General features: G+C 42.1%; 1 protein-coding gene across 1 annotated transcript in view; it reads left to right on the forward strand.

Moving 5' to 3' along the window:
* The first annotated feature begins 3611 nt into the window (after positions 1 to 3611).
* Positions 3612 to 11809, forward strand: part of LOC122795429 (glutaminyl-peptide cyclotransferase-like protein) — a 498301-nt gene continuing 490103 nt past the window's right edge. The window contains exon 1 of the mRNA XM_044063688.1: positions 3612 to 4020. Within this exon, the coding sequence (XP_043919623.1) occupies positions 3823 to 4020 (198 nt within the window). The 5' untranslated portion in view covers positions 3612 to 3822. The remainder of the gene's footprint in view (positions 4021 to 11809) is intronic.

Below are 11809 nucleotides of genomic sequence, written 5' to 3' on the forward strand. Positions count from 1 at the left end.
GCAGTGATACAGAGATGATCCCCGGGGTAAACCTATGATCTCCCATCCACTGGTCAAGATTCCTCTTGAACAGAGCCAGCGAGGTGCTCTGTCTCACATGGACCGGGATTCTGTTCCACAGCACAGGGAGTCTCTGGGTGATGAATCTGTCCCTCCAGCACGTCCTATTTATATCCGTGTTGAGGTTTAAGTCTCTTGCTCTTGTGGCAATGGTGGATTTGGATTTTTTGAGGTGGAGCATGTCCACTGATTCCGGGTTGGACATGGCCTTGTATGTCAGGCACAGGCCACCTCTGAGCAGACGGTATGCGACTGAATAGAGCTGGAGTTTCTTCAGTCGGGCAGCATATGGCATATTTTTGAGCCCCTTTATCCATTTGGTGAGGAACTTTTGGGGTCTTTCCAATTGCTGCAGGTGTCGGGTAAGATACATTCCAAATGGGGCATTGTACTCAATCATTGGTCTGATAAGTGAAGAGTACAGGGGAACAATGACCTCCCTTGATCTGGATGTGAATCCCTTCATAATCAAGTGGGCAATGTAGAAGGTCCTCCTAACCACTTTGGCAATGTGAGTGTCAAAAGAAAGGTTACTGTCAACTTGGGTCCCCAGGTCCCTGATAACCTCTTCTGTGCTTAATGGATTGCCACCTACGTGGTAACTTGGGGTTACCTTGTTTTTACCAAAGGGTATGACTATACATTTTTTGGCGTTTAGCTTAAGGCCATGGCTCTGGCACCAGTTATCCGTTTCTATGAGACCTCTCTGAAGGATATCTGTGTCTGATGGATTTTCAACTATGGCCCAGTTTGCAGTCATCTGCAAACTTTGTCAGCCACAATCCTCCTATGTTTGCCTGCACTTCTGAAAAGTAGATGCCGAACAAGAGGGGCCCAGGACTGGGCCCTGTGGGACACCGCTTGTGACCGGCTGGAGTGTGACATGGCACCAGCAACTCTAACCCTGTGGGTTCTGTCCTTGAGCCAGTTTGCAACCCATGTTGTGACATATGGGTTTACATTTAAGCTGGTGAGCTTTTCTATGATACCCGAGTGGGGTATTGTGTCGAAAGCTTTTGCAAGGTCAAGGTAGGCTGTGTGAACTGCCTTACCCTCATCAATGGCCTTGGTGACTGTTTCAAAAAAGTCGACCAAGTTCAAGAGGCATGATCTGCCCTTGACAAAGCCGAATTGGGTAGGATCCAATGTCTGTAGGTCCCCTATGTCTTTATTTATGAGTTCCATTATGATCCTCTCCATAGCTTTGCAGACCAGGCTTGTTAAGCTTATGGGGCGGTAATTACCAGGGTCCGTAGAAGCACCGCCTATGTGGAGTGGGAACACAGTTGCCGTACGCCACTCTTTGGGAACGTATCCTGTGGTAAGGCTAAGATTAAACTTGTGTGAGCTGACAACCTGTTTAGTGTTGCTGTTCTGGGAGTGAGAGAGCAGTGATTCCAAATTCTTAGTATAGGAGCATCTCTCACAAATTGTACTTGAGTGATTTGTCAGTGTACATGAGGCAGTTGATACACTGCCTCAAAAAAAAATAAAATAAAAGCCCACCAGGTTGGCAGGAGAAACAGAGGAAAACTGACAGTCCATAATGCAAGGTTTGAACCTTGTATCTCAGCCGATAAGGAGAAAAAGATGGTGGTATTGGGGGGAGGTAGCGAGCGAGCTATTTTAGTGTGACTAACCCATGTGGTGTACAGTAGGATGTGTATAAAAGAGTATCAGTAGGGTCTGATGTTGATAGGTGAGAAGTCAGATCTCTGCTGGGTGGTTCACTGAACAGCTGAGAGCTATTCAAGAACTACTCTGCTAAATAGCAGCTGCTTCTAAGGGAAAATGTTCCTCCTCCTGGTGCTTTTTTTCTGTAACCACCAAGAGTTACCCCCTCTGCACAGTGGTGTGCTATGTGCAAGGAAGAGCAAAGCAGCTAATAAAAAGAAACCAAAGAAATACCTCAAACTGAGCCCTGAACCAGTAACCTTCTGTTAGATAGTCCTACTGTATGCTCCTGTGACGAGGGTACGCGGGGGGGGGGGGCTTCTCCACAAAAAAAAAAAAAAAAAAAAGTCATGATTTTTTTTAGTGCTCAATCTACAAACAAAACTGAATTCAGCCTGTGTGAATCCAATCTATACTATGGCCAACAGACCAACTGGAGAAAAAAAAAGTAGGATATATATATATATATATATATACACACACACACACACACACACACTTTAATTAAATAAGCAACAGTGTAAAAAGCAGCAATTGCAGTAGTAAAACATAGTGCAAAGCAGTTAGTGTTTGTTTCATAGTAGTCTACAATATTTAGGTGAAACTTAGTCAATATTTATTTTTAAGTTGAAATATAAAAACATTTGCTGTGTGTGTCCCCCCCCCCCCCCCGCAAGGCATGTATATACCCAAATCAAGACTGGCGGGGGAGAGACAGGTAGGAGTCCTATATGTCATATTACTAAAATTGTCTTTAGGCTTTCTTTTTCCTTCATACCATCCATGGCTTAGACTCAACTTTCTGTCTAAAAATTGTGGAACACTCATACCTCTCAGGGCAAGAAATCTGGATAAAGCCAGAAATAACGGAGACAAATGCCCAAAAATAGTGACAGATTTTTAAATATTGCTCCTATAAACTTAAGTTGCTAAAATTACAGATTTAGCATGATTATTTATTTTTGAAGGGTGTAACATCTGAAACTCATATGGCTGTCATTATTTAGTGAGTTTAATCCTCAATGATTTGTCAGAGAGAACTACACATTTTTATGAGGTGAGCAGACCAAAAATAAGAGGCAAAAATCTGGACAGTTTAGATGAACACCACGTTACAAACAAATAAGAAAAATGTAGAGCACTCACTGACAACTTTACAAGAAAAACTTACATAGTGGTTACAATGTGTTTGAATTAATATAGTAAATAGGTTCACACTTTACAGCCTAGTACTAATCCAACTGCTCTTGTTATTTGCTTTTAGGGTTACCACCTGTCCCACTTTGTGAGGGACAGTTGTGTCCTGCAAAAAAAATGTAAAAATGGCAACTGTCCTGAAATATTAGGGCAAAATGATTTCCTATATTTTATGTAATAGTTGCATAAACAGTTATTCTGTATCTGAAACACCTAAACGTTATAAGAAACAGAATAAGCAACTAACAAGCTTTTATTTAGGCAAAAAAGTGAAGTTCTGTCCCTGGATATGTTTTGGCGTACAAATCTGATGTTTGTACCACAATTGTCCCACTTTTGACAAGCGGCAACCCTATTTACTTTAAGCCTAGTTAGTTAGTCAACCCACGTGAAAAATCGAACACTGCCTTGTGTTTGTGAGGTGAGAACACCTTAACCATTATACCAACATTCCACAGTAAAACAAAGACATGACTACGTGACAGACCCTTATACTATGAAACGATGTTTTTAATACTCAAAAAAGAGGATCGTTCCTCCTAAAAAATGACGCCTCCTGTAAATTAACTAGCGATGCACATGCTGTTGATCAATAGGCGTCACCATTTTACAGCGTTTCCCCACTGCCACATAATCATTAAGTTCTCAGTCGTGACGCTGGCGTCGAGATGTGCTTTTGCTCATGCGCTGTATTTGATGGTTGACGTTTAAGTTTAAAGGTAGTATGGCGGCAGGTTTGAGTGATGCTTGCAATTTACTAACAAGAAAGAATATAGTTTTTTTTTCTGTAGCTTTTCGTTGTTTTTAATATCTGTTATGTCAGGTGTAAACGCACCAGAATTTATGAATGAGACATTGCTCATTTCACTGTTTTAAGTCTGCTCGTAAAGTATGTCTAGCGTGAGCAGAAGGCACAGATCAAGTCAGAATACCGCTAATCGAGTCAAACGTGTAAAACTTTCACAATACAAAGTTGTGCTGTACGCGTTTTTCTTGGTGCTATGTGCTACGACGTTGTTAGGGATTTATAGGTTTTCTTATTGGGAAGCTGATCTGCAAGAAAAACCTGTTAGACCCGTCAGAGAGAAGGTGAGTAAATACAATTTATGTTGTATCAGTTTTACCACATAAATTACCCCAAGTATAAGGAGTGCAGCGTTGACAGACATGTTTTGGGGATATTTCCTTCTTGTTTCTGTTGAGGTAGCAGGGAAGAGGAGAGGGGTTGTTCACAGCAGCTGTCAGTCGCTGCCCATGTACTTGATGGCTAGAAAAGTCCTATTCCAAAAGTAATACGCTTGCCACGGTTTCAGACACAAAACAGTGGAAATGTTTATTTCCAGGGAAAGTGTACAACATTGTGTTTTACTTTTTGTGAAAATTTAAAACGCGTTATTTAGCATCTTAATTGTTATACCTTATATGAAACAAGACCGACTACCAATAATATCTCTCAATCTCTTAGAGCAAGAAATCTGGACAAAGCCAAAAGTAGCTTTCATTCAGTAGGATTTCAATATTAGAAAAGGTCATTTTAGTTTCTGGCATGAACTGTAAGATAAATCATGACAAGTTTGCTTTTAAGTTTAGTTGTCTTGAAGGTATCTGCTGCTGATATAGTTTGATTATCATACCACAGTTTTTTATTTAATCAAACGCAAGACAGTTTTTATTTTTTTAGCCTTTGTAGTACATAAATGCCCAAATTGCGACTGTCCTGTATCAATTGTCGTCGCTGCTAACATTAAAGTACTAACAGTTGGTACTGTTTTCATTTTGGTTTGAGCAGGTGCAAGCCATTATGTTACTTTATGAAGAAGCCTAGATTTGCAGCATCACCCACAAACTATGTATGTCCAGTACCGGTTTGTCTGTTGCTGAGGTTTACTGACTGATGTGAGACACATCTAGCCTCCATCACTAATCTAGTGGTCAAATGGTAGCTTTCCTGAATTTCACTGGGGTCTTTTATGTTTTCTTTTTTTAATTTATTTGGTTCCCACCATATCTTCTCAGACTCTCATTATCTGATCCAGCTTCCTTGATGTCTATCCAGCATGTTCTTTCAGACTGAGGCCCTGTAAATGAGGATATCTGTAGTGTAAACATCTGGCGGAAGTCACCAGAATGGAAATTGAGTTTCCCTGCTACTGTGCCTTTCTGACAGCTGACTTATAACCATAAAATTATGCATTATTTTGTTAAATGACAATTTTAACTACCCATTCACTATTACAAAATTGCAGATTATATCAAACGTTTAAGTTCTGTAGTTTATGGACTCTGCATAAGTACATCTATAGAAGAAACAAACTAAAGCAGATATCCAGAATAAACTTTAATTCCCTTGCAAAAGTTTTCAAGATGGGTTCGTAGGTATGTACTAGGCTAATGACCACTAGGGTGTTTTTAAGCCTTGTCATGCGTCCCAAATTATTGACAAGTTCTGGTATGCTTGATAAGTGTAAACAGGGGCTCGGGAGATTAAACATTTACAAGCAGGATCCTGGGAGATAATGTATTGGCTACCTGTGTCCATTAGAGACATAGGTGCCAAACCAGGGATGAATTTCCTGTTCCCCATCAAATTCTCCAAGTTACACTTGAATTGGTTAGGGAGGAACTCTTCTTCACATGAATGGGGAGCTTGTTCCAGAGAAGTAGTAGTTCCTGATATATATACCTGTCTCTCCAGCTAGTCCTTTTTATATCCTAGGCAAAATTTAAGATGGGTATTTCTGGTGCTGTTTGTTTTGTGGATATGCAGGAGGTCCATCATGGTGGGGTCTGACAGTGCCTTGTATGCCAGGCATACATCTCCCTTCAACAGCGTGTAGGAGACAGAATTACGGGGATAGGGATTTTTGGTGGTCTGCATAGACCATGTTACTTACGCCCTGTACTCTTAGTGAGGAAGCTCTGTGGATGTTCCAGTTGTTGGATGTCCCAGGTTAGGTACATACCAAAGTTGCCATTTTACTCGGTGACAGGTCTAATGAATGATTTATACAGAGAAACGTTGACCTCCTTGGACCTAGATGCTTCACCTTTGTTTATAAGTTGCAAACCACAGAATAATTTCCTCACTACTGTAAACGCATGATGATCAAATGCAAAATTGTTGTGTATGTCTCCCCAAAATGAAGTAAACTGAAAAAATATGCTGCCAAATATAGACACTGTTTAAAACAGAATGGAGATTACTCTGAAACAGGCTATGCTTTTTCTGTTTTCTTTAGAAGTATTTTATTGTAGACATGAGAAACTGAGTATGTGAAACAATCTTGGAGTAAGGAATGCTAATTGACACTAAACCAAAATATATACACACACACCTATATATATATATATATATATATATATATATATATATATATATATATAAAATCTATCTGTGTGTGTAAGAAAGTCTCGTTTGTCCAGCAATCATTGGTTAGACTTTATTACTCTGTTCTTTCTGCTTTTTCCATCAATTTACAACTAGATTTGTATTAAAAGGTTTACATCTCCCTGCAAATAAGCCCTCTGTATTGTAACAATACTTCAGTCATTTAATTCCGACTAAAACAAGATTTTTGTTTACATAGTATAGAATCATAGGTGGTTACTAGGCTATTAGCCCTGCGGCCCTTATAAGTCAAGCCAAGAGTTTAGCCAATGTTTAGACAAGTCAGCACGGGCGGAATCCCAGGTATGTATTTTCTTTTCCCCATCCAGTTATCCAGGTTGCACTTAAAAAGGGGGTAGAGAGGTACTCTGCTTGACGTGGAGAGGGAGTCTATTCCATAGATGGGGGAGTCTCTGGGACACACACCTGTCCTGCCAACAAGTCCTGTTGTTGGCTCAGATCAGGTTGAGGCCGTGCATGCGAGTTACTCGAGTGGAGCTTGACTTGTAGATAAGCAGCAGTCTCATCAAGGTGGGGTTCATGATCGCCTTGTTTGCCAGACAGAGGTCACCTCTGAGCAGTCTGTATGAAACTGAGTAGAGGAATAGGACTTTTAGTCTATCTGTGTATAGTAGATGTTTGAGGCCCTGGATTCTCCTGGTGAGGAACCTCTGTGGTCTCTTCAGCTGCTGCATGTGCTTTGCAAGGTTTTGTGAAAGGGGCATTGTATGCAATAATGGCCCTTATAAGGGAAGAATACAGGGATGTTATAACCTCCTTGTCCCTGGATGAAATGCCCTTACTTATGAGGTGGGCCATGTAGAAGGCTTTCTGTACAATGGAAGCAACATGGTGGTCATAAATCGGGTTGCTATCAACCTGGGTGCCCAAATCCTTCATGACTGATTGCATGCTTAGGATGTTGTTATTAATGTGATAATTTATGGGGATGCCACTCTCCCCAAAGGGGATGATGATGCATTTTTGGTATTTAGCTTGAGGCCATGTTTCTGGCACCAGTCATTTGTCTGAGTGAGACCCTCTTGGAGGATGTCTGCATCACTAGGGAAATTGATGACAGCACCCAGTTTGCAGTCATCTGCAAACTTTATCAGCTGTAGCCCACTGGTTTTGGCCTGCACCTCAGAAAAGTGTATCCCAAATAAGAGGCCCCAAGACAGAACCTTGGGGTCTGCCGCTTGTTGCAGGTCTACTGCTTGAGGTGGCTTCCCCTATTTTGACAAGGTGGGTTCCATCAGTGAACCAGTTTTCTACCCATCTGGTAACATACAGATTGCTTAGTTGAGAGAGTTTATGTATTATGCCCGAGTGGGAAATATTGTCAAAGGCTTTGGCTAGATCAAGGTAGGCTGTGTGCACAGTCTTCCCCTTGTCCATGGCTTTGGTGACTGTCTCAAAGAAGTTGACCAAATTTAGCAGACATGACCTCCCCTTGATGAAGCCAAACTCTGTGGGACTGAGTGTTTGGAGGTCGCCAATGTCCTTGTTAATGATGTCCTTGATAATCCATTTAGTGGTCTTGCAGATCAGGCTAGTTAGGCTGATGGGGCTATAATTTCCTGGATTGGAGGATGCCCCACCTTTGTGTAAAGGGATGACGGTGGCTGTCCTCCACTCAGCTGGGACAAAGCCTGTATTTGTGGGGGGTTTGGTTGAATAGGGTGCCTAGTGGTGCTGCAGGTTCCTGCCTGAGTTCATGTAGGATGCAGCCTGGTATGTTATTGGGTCCCATGGAGGCTGTATTTTTTGACTTTGAGAGAGCAATGATGACCTGTTCCCTAGATATAAGGGGAAGGAGGGAGGTACTGGGGTTGTCCTGATTTACTGATGATGGGGACAGAGGAGTGAAGTTTTTGCTGGATCTGTCAGCCAGCAAGTTTGCTATATCTACGGCTTTTGTATATGGTGTCCTTGACCACCAGTTCTGAACAGCTCTGGGCACTTCCTTTGAGGTTGCAGACATATGTGAAGAAGGCCTCATGATTGTCTGTAGTAGATTTGGCCAATTTGGACTCTAAGTTTGGTTTGGAGGATTTCAATAGTGTTCTTATTTGCTTGTTCAGGCTGAGGAGACATTGCTTCCCAATTGGGCACCTGCTCCTTTTTGGTCTTGGACAGCATTTTTTTTTCTTTTTGTTAGAGTTTATTTATTGCAGATGTCAACCAGACAGGTTTACTCTTCCTTGTGGAGTATGATTTAGTCCTGTCTGGTACTCTTGATTTCCATGCATCTATGTAAATAATGTTAGTATGGTGCTTTGGTGTAGCTTTGGATATTGGTGCCAGTTCCTACAGAGGGGGAGGAGGCTGTGAAGCTGTTTATACCATCCCTCAGGAAGCTGTAATCAGCTTTGGAGAAGTTTTATATGTCTGATCCTAGCTAGAGACGGGTTGGGGGAGAAGGTGACTGAAAGTGACCGTTTTATGGTCGGATCTTACTGGGGAGGATGATACAATAGGTATGCTGCAGTGGTTACTCATGTTGGTTAATACAAGTCCAAGATATTATCGCCTCTTGTGGGGGTATCAACTAGCTGTTCCAAGGCATTTGCATTGACAAAATCGAGGAATCTCTGTGCATTTCTGTTTTGGGATGAGTTGTCTTCTTTTTTTGGCTACTCCTGTTGGGGGTTGCCACAACAGATCATCTGTTTCCATTTCTTCCTGTCCGCTGCATCTTACTGTGTCACGCCAACCACCTACATGTCCTCTCTCATCACATCCATAAACCTTATCTTAGGCCTTCCTGTTTTCCTGTTACCTGGCAGCTTCATCCTTAGCATCTTTTTCCCAGTATACTCTGCATCCCTCCTCAGCACAGTCCAAACCAACATAGTCTTGCCTCTTTGGCTTTGGCTCCAAACCTCAAAACGGTCAACTCCCCCACAAACTCCATTAAGTCCAAAAAGGAGTCAAAAAGGAGTTGAGAAGCTTAATACACCACACAATCTCTTCACGAAATGAAAGCTTTATTAACCATCCGCGTTTTCGTCCCCAATGGACTTCATCAGATACAAAAACCCTTGTAAATTATGTACAAACAGGTAAGTGCACTGGGCAGCAACAAAGGATGGTCCAGTATGGCAAGGCTTGAGGTGGATCAGGGGGTCCTTAGACGCCAGGCAGGTCCCTTATTGCAATGTAGTGGTTAGATTGATTTAACAAATGCCATTTCCTTTGAAGAATACATGTTCATGTTGGTCCCTTCACCTAATTTAGGTAGATTATTTGGCATCCCATCCTAAGGATGTACCAAATTCATAATGTAGCTTTGCACATTGCTGTACTTTCTGACACTGGAAGAATAGTGTCGTGGAAAATATCAGTTCAGGACATCTTCATATCCATGCATTATTGGCCTTTCAGATTCTCAAAGTTAACTCTAAAGTGTCCAAGGAACAAATTTACTTTCCTTTAGCACCTTGTTGGCAAACAATTCAACAGATAGTGAAGACTCCCAGCACCTTCTCATACAGGTAAGACAAACAACAGATGTAAAAATCTCAATCTAAATTCCCATTGCTATACGGCCGCTTCACTATGCTAGAGACATAGTGTTCCACTCAAAGATGCTAACAATTCATCCCAAGAAACTCCTGTAGGTAGACACGTACATAAACCAAGCAAGCTGAACTCAAGCTGACAATACTAATGTCTCCAAACCTCCCAACCAGGGCTGACTCTCTAATATACTTATTCCTAATCCTTTCCACCCTCGTCACACCCAGTGCAAATCTTAACATCTTTAACTCTGCCATGTCCAGCTCTAACTCCTGCCTTTTTGTCAATGCCACTGTCTCCAACACGTATAACATAGCTGGTCTCACTACCCTCTTGTAGACCTTCCCTTTCACTCTTACTGGTACTTGTCTGTCACAAATCACTCCTGACACTCTTCTCCAACCACTCCATCCTGCTTGTACTCTCTTCTTCACCTCTCTTCCACACTCATCATTACTCTAATCTGTTGATCCCAAGTATTTAAACACATCACCTTCGCCACCTCTACTCCCTGCATCCACACCATTCCTCTATCCTCCCTCTCATTCACACACATATATTCTGTCTTAGTCCTGCTGACCTTCATTTCTCTTCTCTCTAGAGCATATCTCCACCTCTCCAGAGTCTCTTCCACCTGTTCCCTACTCTTGGTACAGATCACAGTGTCCTCTGCAAACATCATAGTCCACGGGGACTCCTGATCTCGTATGTCAACCTGTCCATCACCATTGCAAATAAGAAAGGTCTCAGAGCTGATCCTTGATGTAATCCCACCTCCACCTTAAATGCATCCATCACTCCCACCGCAGACCTCACCGCTGTTACATTACCCTTGTACATATCCTGTACTACTCTTAAATACTTCTGACACTCCCGACTTCCTCATACAATACCACAACTCCTCTCTAGGCACCACGTCATATGCTTTTTCTAAGTCCACAAAGACAAAATGCAACTCCTTCTGACCTTCTGTGTACTTCTCCATTAACACACTCAGAAAACAACGCATCTGTAGTGCTCCTTCCTGGCATGAAACCATACTGCTGATCACTAATCATCACCTCCCTTCTTAACCTAAATTCCACTACTCTTTCCCATAACTTCATGCTGTGACTGATTAATTTAATCCCATTCCTCAGGCATCCTCTCACTTTCCAAGATTTCATTAAACAATCTAGTTAAAAACTCCACTGCCATTTCACCTAAATATCTCTATGCTTCCACAGGTATGTCATCGGGACCAACAGCCTTTCCATTCTTCAACCTCTTCATAGCTATCCTTACTTCCTCCATGCTAATCCATTGTACTTCATGGTTCACTATCCGCACATCATCCAACCTTCTGTCCCTCTCATTCTCTTCATTCCTCAGCCCCTCAAAGTACTCTTTCCATCTGCTCAACACACACTCCTCGGTTGTGAGTACGTTTCCCTCATTATCCTTTATCACCCTTGCCTGCTGCACATTTTTACAAGCTTGGTCCTCTGTCTAGCCAAACGGTACAGATGTTCATCGTATTTCACTGTTGCAGTCATTACATTTGGGTTATCCTGCTGGCAGGCTACCCGCAGTCTGCCTGAATTCCAAAGTCCTGGTCCGGCATCAGTTGCTGTCGCCTCTTCCCTGACGTCAGTGCGCCAGGGGTGTATAAGATGCAGCCAGCGCCATTTTCTTTAGTCTTTCTTGCCTGAAGCAAAAGCAGTTCGCAAGTGCCGGTCGGCCGACTCCTGAGATTTTTGAAATTGAATTTCAGATACAAAATCTTCAGTAAAGCTAAGTACCCCATTGGGGAAACTTTTTCTTGCTCCAGACCAATGTCAGTGAATGTATTCCTTGCCTAGGCCCTGACCACGACGTTGCTAGTTGTCAGTTTTGTGCTAGATTTAACCAACGCACTATTAAGCGTCTGTTCGATTTTGCTTTACATTACTTTGGCCGAAGGTTTAACTATATAATGCTGTCGAAACA

The sequence above is a fragment of the Protopterus annectens genome, chromosome 1.part0 (assembly GCF_019279795.1).
Source record: "Protopterus annectens isolate FY-2018-M chromosome 1.part0, PAN1.0, whole genome shotgun sequence".
NCBI lineage: Eukaryota > Metazoa > Chordata > Ceratodontiformes > Protopteridae > Protopterus > Protopterus annectens.